This window comes from Propithecus coquereli, unplaced genomic scaffold (genome assembly GCF_000956105.1).
Source record: "Propithecus coquereli isolate 6110/MARCELLA unplaced genomic scaffold, Pcoq_1.0 Scaffold50, whole genome shotgun sequence".
In the NCBI taxonomy this organism is placed as follows: Eukaryota; Metazoa; Chordata; class Mammalia; order Primates; family Indriidae; genus Propithecus; species Propithecus coquereli.
This window is the reverse complement of record NW_012150841.1, coordinates 5,672,038-5,689,995: the sequence shown is the minus strand read 5'-3', so window position 1 is coordinate 5,689,995 and position 17,958 is coordinate 5,672,038. Positions and strand designations below refer to the sequence as shown.

Sequence of the window (17,958 nt, the reverse complement as noted above, 5' to 3'; positions counted from 1 at the left end):
TTTGTATTCTTTTTTAAAAAATAAAATTTGCAGCAGTGTTTCCTCAAGCCTTATATATTAAATAATATTTATTTCTCATCCAACATTTTAAACCTCAAAACTGAAGTGAAAATTTGATTTCTCAAACAATCTCATTAGTAATAGAAACTATAGCAAAATAGAGAGGTATATGTTAATATTTAATGCTACACTGCTTTTCAAGGAAGCTTCAGTAAACCCCCCTGAAGAATGAAAAGTGGGATGATCATTTGCAATGCTCAAAGACACTGTGGTATCTAAAAGTATAGTTCATTAAGATTTCAGAAAACCTAGTAGTTTTTGGCAAAGAAAACTATGGGTGGGGGGGAAACACACCACTTCAAGTAAATTATTGAAGGAATGTTGATCTAATGAAAAAAAAATAAGCTAGTTCTTATATGAAGAATAGCATTTCGTAGCAAACCTATATAATAAGGAATGATGGATAACAAGAACAACAAACGTTTACTGAGCACATACCAAGTGCCAAACACAATGCTAAGCCCTTGAAGTGTACCATTTACTCCTCACAACAACCTTATGAAATAAGAAACACTGTTTTGGCAGGGCGCGGTGGCTCACGCCTGTAATCCTAGCTCTCTGGGAGGCCGAGGCGGGCGGATCGTTTGAGCTCAGGAGTTCGAAACCAGCCTGAGCAAGAGCGAGACCCCGTCTCTACTAAAAATAGAAAGAAATTAATCGGACAAGTAAAAATATATAGAAAAAAATTAGCCGGGCATGGTGGTACATGCCTGTAGTCCCAGCTATTCGGGAGGCTGAGGCAGAAGGATGCTTGAGCCCAGGAGTTTGAGGTTGCTGTGAGCTAGGCTGACGCCACGGCACTCACTCTAGCCTGGGCAAAAAGAGTGAGACTCTGTCTCAAAAAAAAGAAATACTGTTTTGTTATTCTCACCTCTCTAAGCTTCTAGACAAATTTCATTATCATTTTGCCAAGATAAAAAATATATATAGTATCGGATTTGTACTGGAATTGCATTTTGTCTAAATTTACATAATAAAAAAAGATATCTTTATCATTCTCAGTCTTCTCATGCAAGTTCTTGGTTGTCTCTCCATTTACTCGAATTGCCTAATCTCTCAAGATCAGGTTGTAGTTAAGCTTATTAACCTTCCCCAACGAACAAAATAATTGCCTTTTAGTTGATTTCCCTCTCCCCAGGTTTCCCACCAAACACCCTCGGACACTGCCCTCAGCCAGCCTTTGTAAAGCAAAGATCCAGGCACCTTACTCTCTAACATAGAAGGATGCCCCATTTCCTACCAAGTAAAACACAACTTACACAGTTTAGCAACTGACCTCTGGCCAAACTGCCTTCTGTCTTCTGTCCCATCTCTCCCAGCAGCTCCCATATGACCCCCATGTGCCCTAAACTTAAACAGTATGTTTTTATTCCCATCCCCTTACGCTTCTTCAACTTTGCTCAGAAAGCGGTGGCAGGAGGGGGGAACAGTGGCTCACGCCTGTAACCCCAACACTTGGGGAAGCCAAGACAGGAGGATTGCTTGAGGCCAGGAGTTCCAGACCACCCTGAGCAACATAAGGAGACCTCATCTCTACAAAAAAATAGAAAAACTAGCTGGGTGCGGTGGCGCATACCTGTAATCCCAGCTACATAGAAGGCTAAGGCGGGAGGATCGCTTGAACCCAGGAGTTGGAGGCCACAGTGAGCTACGACCGTGCCACTGCATTCCAGCCTGGGTGACAGAGTAAAACTCTGTCTCTTAAAAAAAATTAAAAAATTAAAAAAAAGGACTGCTTGATGGAGAAATGATATGGCTTATTATTTAAGAAAAGTATTTAAAAAGTATAAAGGGAAATTAAATGTATTCAAAATCCCACCACCCAAAACTATTAATAGAATTTACAGATCATTAGACATGTCTCAACACATATTTACAAACAAAAGGATGAAGGAAGAATGAACAGAAATTTTTAAAATGAAAATTGGATATTTAACATGCTCTTTTTAAACAAAAATTATTACATTAGAATTTCCTTGAACTCAACAACAACAAAACAACTTTAACACCACAGTGATCCCATTCCCTGGCACTGGTCCTCAATTCCCTTGCCCTACCCCTCCTTTTGTTTCATCACTCAGGCTTGGCAGAACCACAAACCTGGCAATTTGCCTCTTTGCCTCTGCACCAGTACCTGTGTAGCTAAATCTGGTTGGAAACACATAGAAAAATACATACACACCCACTGATGGCTTCACTTTAAATTCATGACCCTGAACCTGAAGTGGAGCTTTTCTGCTACTTTCCCCTCTCCTCTTTTACATATTCTCCCCCACCCTGAAATCTCTAATACCACGTCCCCACCCCCACTGTCAGTTGCTGACCTTACTCCTCACTTCACTGAGAACAAGTGAAACACTCAGAAGATTCACTGGCTACCACCTCTTATCCACCCACCAGCAACTAAAACCCACAAACGCTGTCTCCCCACCTGTTACCACAAGCCATGTGTACTGAACTAACGCCCACCTCCTCTTTATGAAGCCCCCCTCTTTACTCCTCCAGCACCTCTCCCCTCTCCCTACACCTTCTACTGGATCATCCTCATCGGCATATAAACAAGCTATTCTTTTTTCCCCCCTTAAAACAAGCAAAAACTTCTCTTAATCCCCTTTCTCTACCACCTCCATTTCTCTAATTCGCCTGATTCCACATGTTCTAACCTCACTTCAGTCAGGCCTTTCTTTGCCCATAACTTCACCAAAGCTGTTCATCAAAGTCAACCATGACCAATTCTCAGCCCTCATGTGACTCGCCCTAGCAGCAGCATTAGACAGGTGCTCGCTCTCCTCTGTCACTCGGCTTCCATGCCCCAAGCTTAGTTTCCTCTCACCTCACTGGCCACGCCTTCTCAGGCCTTGGGGGATGGGGGGACACGGAGCTCCTTGTACCTCTTAATGCTGCAAACCTCGGGGCTTACTCCTTGGTCTTGGTTGATCTGCAATCACTCCTTCAGTGATGATTGTCTTATGGCTTAAATTTCATCTATATGTCAACAAACCCCAAATTTAAATCTCCCTAGACATGTCTCCCAAACTCAGATTTGTACGTGTCTCTGCCTGCTCAAATATTATCTTCTCACCAAACTCTGACCACACTTGTAACCCAAATCCTCCATATACCACTTTTTTTTCTCCCTACACATGTATCACCTTATAATATACTATTATCACTTATTTATGTCTGTGTACCTCTGCTAGAATGTAATCTCCACCAAGGAAAGGAATTTTCATCTCTTTTGTTCACTGACATATCTATCCTAAGTGCCTGTGACACTGCCTGGCATATAGTAAGCATGCAACACTGACTTGTTAAATAAAAGAATGCTAATCGTTAAGTAAACGTTTAGTCATTAAGATATTAGTTCTTAACTGTCTAAAAGTAAGAAAAAATATTACAAAAGCATTAAGAGTCATATTTTGCTTATAATATACATAAATCAATTTTAAAGCCAGCATCTACTGCCACCCAAAAGATTTGGAAATTAACATTTATACATCTCCCCTTCCCAAATATTTCATAGTTAGTTTTATATTAAGTGAATTCAATATTCACTACTAATTTTTCTTAACCACAATTTTTCCATTTTAGGGTTCTTTCTGTTGATTGATCCTTTGGTCTGCTAGATTTATTACCAAATAGTTCCCTCATCCCTATCAAGAAAGGCTAATGGTTGCTACAGTCCCTGAGTTCCTGAATACTTGAAAATGTCAGTCCATAGCCTTTACTTGAAGAACTAATTGGCCGGGTATAAAACTCTTAGGTTAACAGTTTCCTCAAAACTTTGTGGATGATGTTCCATTGTCTTCTAGCATTGAGTATTTCTGTGTGAAAGTCCCTATTATTCTTGATCCTTAAAGTTCACTATGATTCACTATCATGTGGTTGTTTTATCATTTTGTCAATTTCTTGGAACAAGAAAGAATCCAATCTTTACTTCAGGAAAATTCCTTGGAAGATTCTAATCTTTATTTCAGGAAAATTTTCTTCCATTTTAAATGTTTTTCTAGTTCATTAGTTGATCCCTTCTTCTGGAGTTTCATGTGTGTATGTTTGTCTCCTTTATCTGTCTCCCACATCTATCCATCTTCTCTATACTCATTTTTATATCTTTATTTTTTTTTATTGTGTGATTTCCTAAAGCCCAGTCCCTCTGTCTCTGGTTATATACTTATTATTTTATCTTATTGTACATTTTTATGCTATTGTTGCTTTTATGGTGGCTTTTACCTTGATTATATTTTTCTCTTCAGCTCCCTCTGAATTCTGTCAGTTTACTTTCTAACTGCCTCTATTGTCTTGTAATATAGTCTTTGAACCTCTGTATGTCTTGAGTTTTAAAAAAGAGATCATGTTGTTTGCAATTTCATTGAGCCTACAGAACAGCACTAACCAACAGAACTTTCTACTGTGAAGGAAATGTTCTTTATCTATATCTGCACTAGCCACATGTGGCTATCGAGCACTTGAAATGTGGGTGGTGTGACACAGGAACCATATATTTAATTCATTTAAACTTAAATTTACTTGGCCACATGTGGTTAGTGGTTACCATACTAGAGGGCACAGATTTAGACAATCATTGAGATAAATTCTTGCTCTATTTCTTTCAGAAATCCTTCTTGCAATAAATAATATTTCAGACAGCTGAAGAACATTAATCTCCAGATTCAAAGGATTCACCATGCATAAAAATACAATGCATAAAAAAAGACCCACACCTAACTAAGCACAGCCCTATGATATTTCAGACCAGTAATGATAAAGAAAAGATCTTAAAAGCTTCCAGAAGGGGGAAAAAAAAAAAGAAAAAACACCTACAAAGCAATGAGAATCAAAATGGCATCAGGTTCCTCAACCTTAACACTGGATGCTAGATGACAATGAAACACACCATCACCAAATCTCAGGGAAAATTAATTTCAACCTAGAATTCTATACCTAACCAAATTATCAACCAAGTTTGAGGGCAGAATAAAAACATTTTAATATACAAAGCTGTAATCCTTAGAAAGTTACTTCAATATGTAGTCCAGTAAAATAAGGCAGTAAATCAAGAAAGAAGGTGGCATGGGGATCCAGCAAACAATGGATTAATCTCAGGAAATGAGAAAAGGAACATTTCAGAAAAATTTCCGTATTACAATAATCCTACCTAGGAAACAACTACCCCAGAATGGAGCAGAAAGACAAAAAGCTTCAAGAAGGAAGTCTCTGGGGAAAAGGGGACTCAAAGAAAGGACTAATTGGACAGAGAATTAAGTCAAGCTTGAGGATATATTTCTTAGAAGTAATACAAGGCGGAGGGGAGGGCAATTAGAATTTCTAGAGGAAAGAAGCTATGTGCAGAAATGAATCAAAGTGATCAATAGTTATGCTGCAAGTGATATTTTCACAATCAAAATAATGTAAGCACCAAGTACTGATTTTCAACTTCACTGGAAGACTAATGGTTACAGAACTGAACAGAGATGTTATTAGCCTCAACCATACGAAATGAACACAGGTTGGAAGGTAAGCAGAACAGCTTAATGAAGGGCAATAAGGGTACTGATATCCTCATCTTAAAAAGCAGGAGTCAAAAGATATTGTCCACATTTGATGGAACAAGAAATAAACATGTTAATGTATGAATTAAACTTTGAAAGGTAAAAGAAGCAAAAATTGTAGCATAACTACCCTAAAAAGTTGTGGGAAAGGGAGGTGAGAATAAAAGTAAGCAAAATTGTCATCTATCATAACAGAGTGTGAGGAAAGGATAAAACAGAAATAATAAAAATCATGAAAGTCTATTATTTAAAATTATGTAGATAAGTACCATGAGGAATAGATAAAAGAGAAGTACAGTAAGTCAATGTCATCGATAGGTTCTTGGAAACTGCGACTTTAAGCAAAATGATGCATAACGAAACCAATTTTACCACAGGCTAATAAGAGTTAAGTTCCTATGGCATATTTCTAGTCACAAAAACCAAACTCCTAAATAAACACCAAAACACTTCTAATATTAAACACGGAAATGGAAATAAACGTGAGCTATACCTACATTTAAGAAAGATGAATAAAAACAAGATAATGATTTGCCTGCTGAAGTTCAGGGTTTTGGGTGGCCATAGCCCATCCTGGCAGCTCAGGGCACCAGGCAGGACCCAGCCCTGGCCAGGACGCCACCCCATCGCAAGGTGCGCTCACACACACACACCCACACTCACACTCGCTCACACCGGGACAACGTAGACACGCCAATGCACCAAACATGCGCATCTTCGGGATGTGGGAGGAAACCGAGCACCTGGAGAACACCCTCACAGACATGGGGACAATGTGCAAACTCCACACAGACAGTGGCCCCCACCTGGAATCAATTTTTTTCTCATCAATGTTATAAGGAAACAATCTTGACCAAAATGATGTTGTTCCAGGACCTGCTGTAATTGCCTAGGGAAGGGGAGACTGGAGGAGCAGAGGGTAGGTAAGGCAAAAGATTAATGCTTTAAAATAAAGCTTTTCAGCAGATAAATGGATAAACACAACGTGGTCTATCCATACAAGGGAATCTTATCTAGCCTTAAAAAGGAAGGAAATTCTGACACATGCTACAACATGGATGAACCTTGAAGACATTATGCTAAGTGAAATAAATCAGTCAAAAGGACCAACACTGTATGATTCCACTTATGTGAGGCAGCTAGGGTAGACGAATTCATAAGAAACGGAAAGTAGAAGGTTGGCTGCCAGGGGCTGGGGGTAGGGTATCCAGGAATTAGTGTTTAATGGGTATGGAGTTTGTTTTGCAAGATGAAGGACGGTGATGGTTACGACAATGTAAACGCATTAATGTCACTGAATTGTACATTTAAAAATGATTAAGATGGTAAATTTTATGCATATTTTACCACAATTAAAATATAATTTTAAAAATTAAAGAAAAGGCTGTTGGCACAATTCCACAATCATCACCTCTCCCTTTTTAAATGTCCCCCCCCATGATACTGGAGAATATTTTATCAAAAAAAGTAACTGCTTACAGAGGAAAAACTAATTCAGGGGCTTTTCTAAATAGAAAAGTTAATAATAAGGGCTCTAGGGTATTATTGCTTGGCCCATTTGGCTTTTATCATTGAGATATAATTCATATAACACAAAATTCCCCATTTTAAAGCATACAATTAAGTGACTTTTAGTATATTCACTATGTTGTCCAACCATCACCACTAATTCCCCAAAAAGAAACACCAGCAGTCAGGCCCAACTGGTTCCTCCCCCAATCTCCTGGCAACCACTAATCTGTATCCTATCTCTATCGATTTGCCTATTCTAGATATTTCATATAAATAGAATCATACAGTACGTGGTCGTGTCTGGCTTCTTTCACTGAGCGTAATGTTTTCAAGGTTCATCCATGTTGTAGCATGTAACAGTACTTAATTCCTTTTTATGACTGAATGATATTCCATTATACAGATATACCACATTTTAGTTATCTATTCATCAGCTGATGGACATTTGGATTGTCGCCACTTTTTGGCTAATATAAATAATACTGCTATGAATGCTTGTGTACAAGTTTTTCTGTGAACATGTTTTCAATAGCCCATCTGGTTATACACTTAAAAAATGATATACTAGGGTCAGTCTGCTACTGACAGGAACAGAGAATAATATGGAAATACTGAGTCTTTCAAGGTATTAAAAAAAAACTGAAAGATGAGAAATGATCTCTCAACTACAACCCAGAAAAGAGACCTCAAGAATATTTTTTATATTATTTCCTTAAAATATCAGCCCAGTGTGCTTCCCAAAGCTAACGAAGGTTAGATAAGTGCTAGGAGTCATTAAACAGGGTCATTAAAATAAATTCAAATAAAATCTTAACACTTCAGCTCTGATTGTCACATTTCAATAAAGATTTAAAAGGTCTTGTGCTGGTCCTGAGAACAACTGAAATTATCCAGGAGGCACGGTTAAGAGGGAAAATCTACACTATGAGGACAGAATCAATCTCAAAGAACAATTCTAATTAAGCTTGAAGTCTATAAACCTATGGCCACTACCCACAAGGTAAACCTGGATTCATTAATTAAATCCCAGCATCCCAAAACTGGGAGCTACCTGACAGATCCTTAAACAGGCCAACGTGAGAGAAAAATAAAGACAAATTTTACTTCCTAAATAAGTTACCTCAAGGGGCAGTCTGAATATACAAATCTTTTTTTAAAGGTTTAACAAGATTCATGAATCTTGAGGTTGATGTCAAAAGGAAACCAGGCCCTTTCACAATATACACTGTAGTATTGGTGTCTAAGAGAAAATTAGGTTTTTTGAACCATGAGCCTCCTCTAAATTACTCTGACAAGTCTAATAGTCTTACTACCTAATCACCTCAATGTTTTTTATTAAACCTCTAAAACCAAAAACCAACCAAAAGAAAAACTGTAGAATAAGGAATTGATATTATTCAATATCCTAAAGGTTTCTGTGTGGGTGGGTGGCTATTAATACCCAACGAAGATACCAAAGATGGGTATTTCCTCCTAAACGGATGGAACAGTTATGTCCCAGGCATTGTGGTAAGTAGTTTGCCTACATTTTATTATGAAATCACTAACAATTTGATACACGTGAAACCAGAGCGCCTAAAAGACTAAGTAACTTGCAGGAAGCATACTGTCAAGAAGGCAAGTGTTCTAATATTAACAGATAAATACATTTAAATTTCACTTTTAGACCTTCCTCTCTTAACTTCCTCCTCAGGAACCTTCTTTCTGGGGTTAAAATTCCACCTTACTTTTTAACATGGCCTATAAAAGACTTCAAAGAATTGGTTGCAATCTGATCTCCTTTAATTCTTGAAACTTTCCTGGAAAGGTTCAGGGTTTAATGAAATTAGCCTCATTCTGTAGATGGGGAATTAAAGGATCACAGCCATTCAAGTGCCTTTCCTAAGTTACAGTGATCTGTAGCATGGTGTCAGAGACATAAGTAATGAAAAATAGTTGCCAAATTGCGCTGAATTGGTCTAAAACATGGTTAACTAAATCCAGTTAACGAAGAACTGACTTTTTTTTTTTTTTAATTTTAGTAGAGACAGGGTCTCGCTTTTGCTCAGGCTGGTCTCGAACTCTTGAGCTCAAGTGATCCTCCCGCCTCAGCCTCCCAGAGTAGTACAAGGATTACAGGCGTGAGCCACTGCGCCCGGCTGAAGAACCGATTTCTTAACTGTTACAATCTCACCCCGTACCTGCCCTTACCTGAGAAGAATTTGCTGATGGGACAACAGAATGGTCATTAACGAAGCTAGTCTAGATTAGCACTGCTAGCCCAGTGGGCATCATCCACTGAAAGCCTCTTTGTGGATGATAATGATAGCAACGGCTAGCAGTTATTCACCTATTCACCGACAGGATCTCTCATTCTCACAACCACCCTGCAGGTCAAGTAGTATTACTGCCATTTCACAAAAATGGAAACTAAGGGTGAAAGGTTAGTTAACTTGCCCAAATTCACTCAGCTAGTGAGCAGCAGAGCTGGCATTCATATCCAAGGCTGTCAGACTCTTCAGCTGCAGTTGTTTCCATTTATCACACTGCTTCTCTAAGATCCTGCAAGAAGAGGCATGTGCGCTCTCTGCCCCCTCTCTCTCTCCGCTCTCCCCTGCCCCCATTATGTCACAAAATAATCCTATTACCTGTTCAAAGGGCAAAGTTATAGACAATTTTGTCTAGGTCCCAACAGATAAACAGTAAATATTAACCCCAAGGCTAGTCTGAAGCTCCAATTGCATGAAATGCTTTCAAGATACTCAATCTTGTTTTTGGTGGGGAGATGAAGACCTAAAACATCTTTGCCTTATTTGGCTGCTTTATTCTTGATAAAAACCTAACCAACACCCAAACTGAACATTATACTGATGACTCTTTAATTCATTAATTTTAGTGTTGATTTCTAAATAAATTTCAGAGTGCCTACAGTAAAGACACAGTAATTTTAGATGGATTAAAAGAAACCTCTTTTCGAATTTTATCAGAACAAGCCTTAAAAAGATGTTCAAGTTGACTATAGTTAGTAATGATGTACTGTATACTTGAAAATCGCTCGGGGTAGATTTTAAGTGTTCTCACCACAAAAAAATGTATGTGAGATAATGCATATGTTAATTAGCTTGATTTACCCATTCCACAATGTATACATATTTCAAAGCATCATGTTGTACACCACAAATATATATAGTTCCTATTTGGCAACTAAAAATAAAAAAAAAAAAGATGTCAACTCATCTACTCTAAAATATCCTTAGTTCAGTAAATAAGACTTTTCTCACATTTCAGAAATATTCCCACATTGATATATACTTTTTAAATTCCAAAATTTTATACTGTGTTTTATCAAATGGTTTAAAAAAACAAAACTAGTAGGGTGTATACATAAAAAGATACATACATATCTCATAATTAGCCCACAGAACAAAGGAATAAATATATTTTACCATCTCTTCTGTCCTAATAGCCCTAGAATGAATAAACTATTATACTGTGTTGCTCCCCAGAGTCTATGCATTAAACACAGGAGTCTGGACTTTATGTATTCATTTGTTCCCTGAACCACTTTTTATTGGATGTCTACTATAACAAACGTCATGTTTAATTAGGAGCCAACATTAGACCCATCGGTCAAAACATGTAAACTGGATAGCCAGGGCTACCCTGGTCCACATTTGCAGGGGTCCATTTACATTATAGTTGTACAGTGGCCTGCTGTATGTGGCAACCTCGTAAATAAATCTTTAGCATGTCCAAATTATACATCAGGGAAATGCAAATCAAAACCATAATGAGATATCATTTCATATCCACTAGGATGACTATGATCAAAAAATAACAAGTACTGTAGAGAATGCAGAGTAATTGGAACCCTCATATACTACTGGTGGGAATATAAACTGGTACAGCTGCTTTGGAAAACAGTCTAGTAGTTTCTCAAAAGGCTAAACGTAATTGCCGTATGATCCAACAATTCCATTCCTATACATATACCCAAGAGAAATGAAAATACAAAAACCTATACACAAATGTTCATATTGTATTCATAATACCTAAAAAGTGGAAACAACTCAAATGTCCATCAAACTGATGAATGGACTAAAATGTGATATATTCATACAATGGAATATTATCTAATAATAAAAGGAATTAAGTATTGACACATGCTACAACATGGATGAACCCTAAAAACATGCTAAGTGAAAGGAGCCAATCACAAAAGACCACATATTACAGGATTCCATTTATACGAAACTTCCAGGCAAATCTATCAAGACAGAAAGTAGATTAGTGGTTACCTAGGTTTGGAGGGGAGGGAGAGGATTGGTGGGAGTGACAACTAAAGGCTATGGGGTTTCTACTTCAGATGATGACAAAATTTCTAAAACTGATTACGATGATGGTCTGATTATGATGATTCAAACAATTTTGTGAATATACTGGAAACCACTGAATTGCACACTTTAAATGGGTGAATTGTATGGTATGTAAATTATATCTTGATAAAAATGTTAAAAAAATTTATTTCAACACTTAAGTTGAATCTAGGATTAGAAAAGAACACCTAACTCCTGTCCATCTTCTACCTAACTGTACTATTAATAATTAAAAGGCATAGGAGATGTCAATAAGATCTAAGGAATGACACCTCTCATGACTGACACTGATCATGTTAACATCAGAGGCACTCAAAGAATAGTTTGTTACCTGCAGCTGTTGTAAGGCAGTACCTGACTCATCACCACCAGATCATCTCCAACTTTCCCTATTGTACAAACTGATGTTGCGCAAAATGGCACCTGGACTATCTAGCTGCAAAGTGAAACTCCAGGAAGCTGAAGACTGCTTACGAAGAAATTAGGAACAGTCTGGCAGCTGCCTCAGATTAAAGGAGAACTACGAAGCAACCTGAGTAACAAGTAGATGACTCAAACCCTCCACCTCTCAGAAAGCCAGAAAACTCCTAAAGGCCATGAAGCAGTACCATCATATCTAATCTGACCAGAACCAAGTAAGAGCCAATAGCTACTGGCAGAGAAGAAATGTATCACTGATACCTTGGATGAGGCATGATGTCCAAAAACTTTCAGCTATAATACTCATATATTCATTTATTCAACAAACACTGGCCGGGCGCGGTGGCTCACGCCTGTAATCCTAGCTCTCTGGGAGGCCGAGGGCGGATTGTTTGAGCTCAGGAGTTCGAAACCAGCCTGAGCAAGAGTGAGACCCCGTCTCTACTAAAAATAGAAAGAAATTAACTGGACAACTAAAAATACATAGAAAAAATTAGCCAGGCATGGTGGCGCATGCCTGTAGTCCCAGCTACTCGGGAGGCTGAGACAGGAGGATCGCTTGAGCCTAGGAGTTTGAGGTTGCTGTGAGCTAGAATGACGCCACGGCACTCTAGCCCGGGCAACACAGTGAGACTCTGTCTCAAAAAAATATATATTTATTTCACGCTTAATATTGCATATGGTTTGATAGGGAAGATCCATAAGCAGCTAAGACACAGTGGACAGTTCCTGTCCTCAAGAAACGTAAAATCAATTTAAAAGCAATCATAACATCTAGACTGCAAAGACTGGATAAAAAGGTCATGCTGATCTCAAAGGCAGCTATACTGTGACAAAGAGCATTTGTGTTTATGTACACTACCATGACGTCATAAAGAACAAGGACTGTTTCATCATCATTTTAAATGAGACCTACATACATGAACCATTTCAACTACTCTCTGCCACTAATCTCTCCCTCACACTATTCTTATTCTGCATTGCTACCAGGATTATCTTCCTAAAATAAATTCAAAATTGAAACAGGATACCATATTTCTCCCTATCAGATCGGCAAAAACTAAAAAGGAAAATAATACTCTGTGTTGGTTAGAATGTAGGAACATGGACAATCTTAAAAACTTGGTGAGGGGAATTATATTAGGCAAAATACCAAGGCAATATAACCAAACTTAAGGCAATATAAGCAAACTTGTAAATGTGTATACTCTTTGATCCAGCAATTCTAGTTCTAGATTTATTCTAAGAAATGAAACATGAAGTACACAAAGATATACAAGTGCATCATGAAGTTCCCATCATTCCCAGAAAAGGCCAGAACCTTTTTGTTTTCTTTTTTCAGACTATACCAATGTCTGGAACGTCTTCCTGCCACCCATGCCCTTCTTCATCCTGTAAAACTAGAACTCGTCCTTCAGTTCAAAGGTCAGTTACTCCATCCTGTCTCCACAGCAATTTAGTCACACCTCTGTATCATATCTTTCTCTCCCACAGTAGACTGTAAACTCTCCAGGGACAATCGTCTGTCGTATGTATTTATTTAGCACATGTCCATATCTGTACTACCTATAACATCTGATACATAGGAAGGGTCCAAAAAACGTGTGTTTAATGAAGGCATTTTCTTCCTCCTTCCACAAAGAATTCTTTGATTTTCAAAATCTCAAGAATCTTTTTAAAAGGTATTTCCGAAAATGCTGGTGGACTCGAATATATGTTATAATAAATTCCTGTATTAAAACACGTATTTGAGCAAAGCAAATATTCTTGTAAATTTAAATAGTCTCTGAGTCTTTACTTATGTGAAGTTTAGTTCCTTAAGGTATAAAAACTTCCATACTGGATCAGAACTGTGGTCTATCCAACCCAGAATTTTATCTCTTAAAGTGGTACCAAAAAATACATTGTAAGAAGACACAGCCGTCCTCCCAGATGCTAAGATAAACGTTTAGAAGTGTGTTCCAAAACACTTTACTTTTCTTCAATAACCTAATAAGAATCCATCATACTTGAAATCATGTTTTAGAATCATTTTTCAATACTATGCCAGAGCTCTTTTTCATGCTGTTATATAAATGGTATTTTACATATTATATAAGTAGAGTACATAAGTATTACACAATCAGTACTGTGCATCCATATAGCTTAAATTCTTGGTTATCCATTTTTTTCCCAAGTTGAACTCCTTTCAAGTTTCAAAGAGAAACGGTTTCTACTTCCAATAAAGGCCAGTAACAGCCTAATCACATCCTTCATGATTTCACAAAGTTCAGTTCTATTCCTTTCAGCCTTTGTCTTTCTAAACTCAAGAAATCTCATCTTCCTATTGCGTCCTTATATAAAAACAACTCTTTATTCTGCCCAATTTCACTTTTCTTAATTTTGAGTTATCTTATGGGCTCCAAACTGAAACAACAATTCGGGTAGGTCTATGAGTTTTACTTTCATTTTATAAACGTTTAAGTCAAGAAAATTTCACCTCTGATGTAAGTTAGCAAAGGTAGTCTTTGAAAACACCTTTGACAATCACTGTACCCCAAGACTTACAGGAAATCATAAGGTAGTCTTCACAGTTGCCTTTGTCATCATCTTGCTGGTCCACAGGGATCCCGTTGGCATCTATCACTGCTTCAGAGGCACAATCTGCTACCAATACTTCTTCTGAAACTACATCAGTGGTCAGAGGATCAGTGACGATTTCTGCTTCTACTACACTATCGTGAACCACATGTTCAACATGCCCAACGTCAGACACATGAATAGATTCACTTGTCAAGACGTGTTCTGGCATAGATATTGAGGCTGAAGTAATGTCAGAGGCTAAAACATCATCTGGGACCGTGCAATGTGCTAAAGAAACTTCTTCGGTTACATCTGAGTCCAGCACTTGCTCAGGAATGATGACCGTTTCGGTTACATCTGCTTCTTCCATGATATCTGGGCATTGAACATCTTCTATAACAACGTCCTCGATAACATCTTGGATTACAACTGAGTCTGGGTCATCAGGAACAAAGTTATGCACAGTTATGTCTGAATCCACAACATCTGAAACAAAAACAGTTTCTTGTACTTCCACTACGATTTGATCACCATCCATGTGTGCAGCATCAGCTCCTTTAAAAAAAAATTAAAATGACAAATTTCAGGTAGGCATGCATGACCATCTCAATTAATGTAAATGTTACTTAATTTCTACCAGGAAAACAGTCTAGCTCCTCACAGGTTTCTCAAACATTAAGACAGATTAAAGAAATAAAGAGAGAATCTATTTTTCAATCATATTTGAAAGACATTTTTAACACAAGAACTTTTGTACTCATCCCAAATCAATTAATAGATTAAAAAAAATACTAGGAGAACAAAGCAATTGAGGCAGTCACAGAAGAAATATATTCATGAAAGTAAAATTCTAGGCACACTAAAATTAAACTCATATACATAGGTACTTAAGGGAGGACTATAAAAATTAACTGAGTAATACAACTTGAGATGGCAAATATACCATTTTCCTTCATCATGTGTTTTTCCTTCTTGCTCCATCTCCCTTTGCTCAACTCGTATTTTTTCTTCTTTCCATCTCTCCCATATATTTCTTTTACTTCCCTCCCATTTTTTTTCCTTTCTCCCTTCACATTCTTCTCCCTTAGTTCTAGTGCAATACATCACCAATATCCTCCATCTATGACTATGAAAATTTAGAAATCATCCTCTGAATCTAGGACGTAAAAGGATCAGCGCATAAACGAAAAGAGGGAGAGAAGGCCACAGTTAAGGATGAAAGGCAATTGGTTGAGGAAGCTCTAGGGATAGACAAGATGAATAAATAAAACTACAGCTGCGCTGGGGTGGCAGAAGGTGGAGGTATTTGGAGCAGGGCCTGCCCCAACTTCACCAGGGTACTCTGCCTCCAACTAGCCTCCTCCCATCCCCCAAGACCCCACATCCCCCTCCAAGGCAGTTTCTCAGAATATAGGAAACCCGACTCTAGTCCATTTTGCAGTTAAGGAATGAAGGTAGAGGATTCAATCAATTGAAGCCCAGTGAGATTAAATGACTTAACCAAGATCACACAGTTTGTACAGTGTATGGTGCTCAGTAAATATTATTCTGAATGAATGCCACAAATGGGAATAGAAATCATATATCCTTACCAAAAACAAGATAAAACAAAACAAATCTAGTATCTTGGCTCCTACAAAGAAAGTTTTATAAAAGTCTTACCTAAAAAGCTACTCAGATTAGTGCTTCTGGTTGTGACTCAGACCAGGCTGAATCCAAGCAGATGCCTAACTCAATAACTGTGTGTCACTGGCCAGGCCCTCAGAGAAACACATGGCTTTGTCGACCAACCAAAATGATTGAGGGCCAAAGAATATTAAAAATGATAGGAAGTCTTTAAAGTCAATTAATATCCGTTTTAATTACATCTAGAAATAATAAAAAGAATATGTTTAATTTCTGTAGAACTTCTATAAAATGCTTTATACTTATTTGTTTTCAATTATTCTCAATATTATCATCAAGCAATAGATCACTATAAGCTCCACTTCGCAGACATGAAGATAGATGAAAGCATTTAGTGGCAAGAGCACCGGTTACAAAATCTAAATCAGAGAACAGAGTTAGACACTTATTAGTTTTGTGACCTTGGGCAAGTCATTTAACCTCTGAGTTTCAGGTTCCTCATCAGTAAAATGAGGACAGTAGTATCTGCCATGCATACCTCACAGGACTGTGGTGATGATCAAATGGGAATATATGGGAAGTGTTCTGAAAAACTGTAATGAGAGGTTTCATTATTATTATGACATATGAAAATGGAGGCCCTGGCAGATTAAGTGACTTGCTCAAAGATAAACAAATACCATAAGTGTTAACGACCAGGACTAAAATGCAATAGCCCTTCAATCTACCACTTAGCCCATGACCCAGGCATGTTTGTGGCAAGATTAAGTGAATAAATACTGTACATTTTTCTCCAAAGAGCTTAGTCTCTCTTTTAAGCACATTAATTTTATTTCATGTTCCAATGAAGAAAGAATTATAAACTTTGCATTTATCATTATCAAACTGAAATTATCAAACTTGACTTAAAAGACTATTCCAAGTTATTAAGGAAAACGCACACACTTACCCCCACTGGATTTAGAGATTAAAGAAAATTTAAAAATTAAAAATCACTAATATTTAATTTCCTGATAAAAGTTAATGGCTATTTAATATACTACAATCTGATCGTTTATAGTCCAATGGAAAACTTGTTAGCATTTTATTTATAAAGGTAGCTAGTATGACATAACACCATTTTACATTATAAAACCAAGTGTAATCAATTTACAACGTTATATAATTAGAAACATGGGTAATCCAAAATTGTGAATACTTTTTTTTCCTATTTTTAGAACTTCATGAATACAATTTTCCTTGTATACTTTGTGGAGTGAGGTAAGAATTCATCTTCCTGAAGCAGAAGGTCCCTTTTAGGAACTTGTGAGAGAGAGGGTTATAAAAGTAGGACAGGGACAGAATGTCAAGGACTTTCTTTATCTGCTGGGTGATGCAGAACAGAGAAATGACAAGATCCACATGTTCTTTTGCAAGGAATAATCTGATCAGTGGGCTAGATAAAAGAGACTAAGGATAAGGAAAATTATGCAAAATTTATTGCAGACTAAGAATGAAATGATAGAGCCTGTCTATATGTGGTAGGAAGTAGAATGAAGATAAGCAAATACAAACAAGGAATGTTTTCAAAGAGAGAATATTTTTAGTGGGATAACTGGGCAAGATGAAAATAACTGATAACACTAAGGTTTTGATATTGCTGCTGTTACTGATAAGAATATGAGAGTTGGTTGTGAGGGAATCAAATTTTTTTTTTTTTTTTTAAATTTCAGCATATTATGGAGGTACAGATGTTTAGGTTACGTATGTTGCCCTTGCCCCGCTCCCCCCAAGTCCGAGTTTCAAATATGTCCATTCTTCGGGTGGTGTGCATTGCACTCTTTGTGTATGCATATACCCGTCCCCTCCTCCTTCCTCCCCCCTCCCCCCTGCCC

At 37.5% G+C, this 17,958-nt stretch overlaps 1 protein-coding gene across 1 annotated transcript in view; it reads right to left on the bottom strand.

Annotated features, from left to right (window-relative positions):
* The window catches only part of ZFX (zinc finger protein, X-linked), an 83,271-nt gene that overhangs the window by 25,676 nt on the left and 39,637 nt on the right, over positions 1-17,958 (bottom strand). Inside the window, exon 3 of the mRNA XM_012656349.1 lies at positions 14,444-15,013. Within this exon, the coding sequence (XP_012511803.1) occupies positions 14,444-15,013 (570 nt within the window). The remainder of the gene's footprint in view (positions 1-14,443; positions 15,014-17,958) is intronic.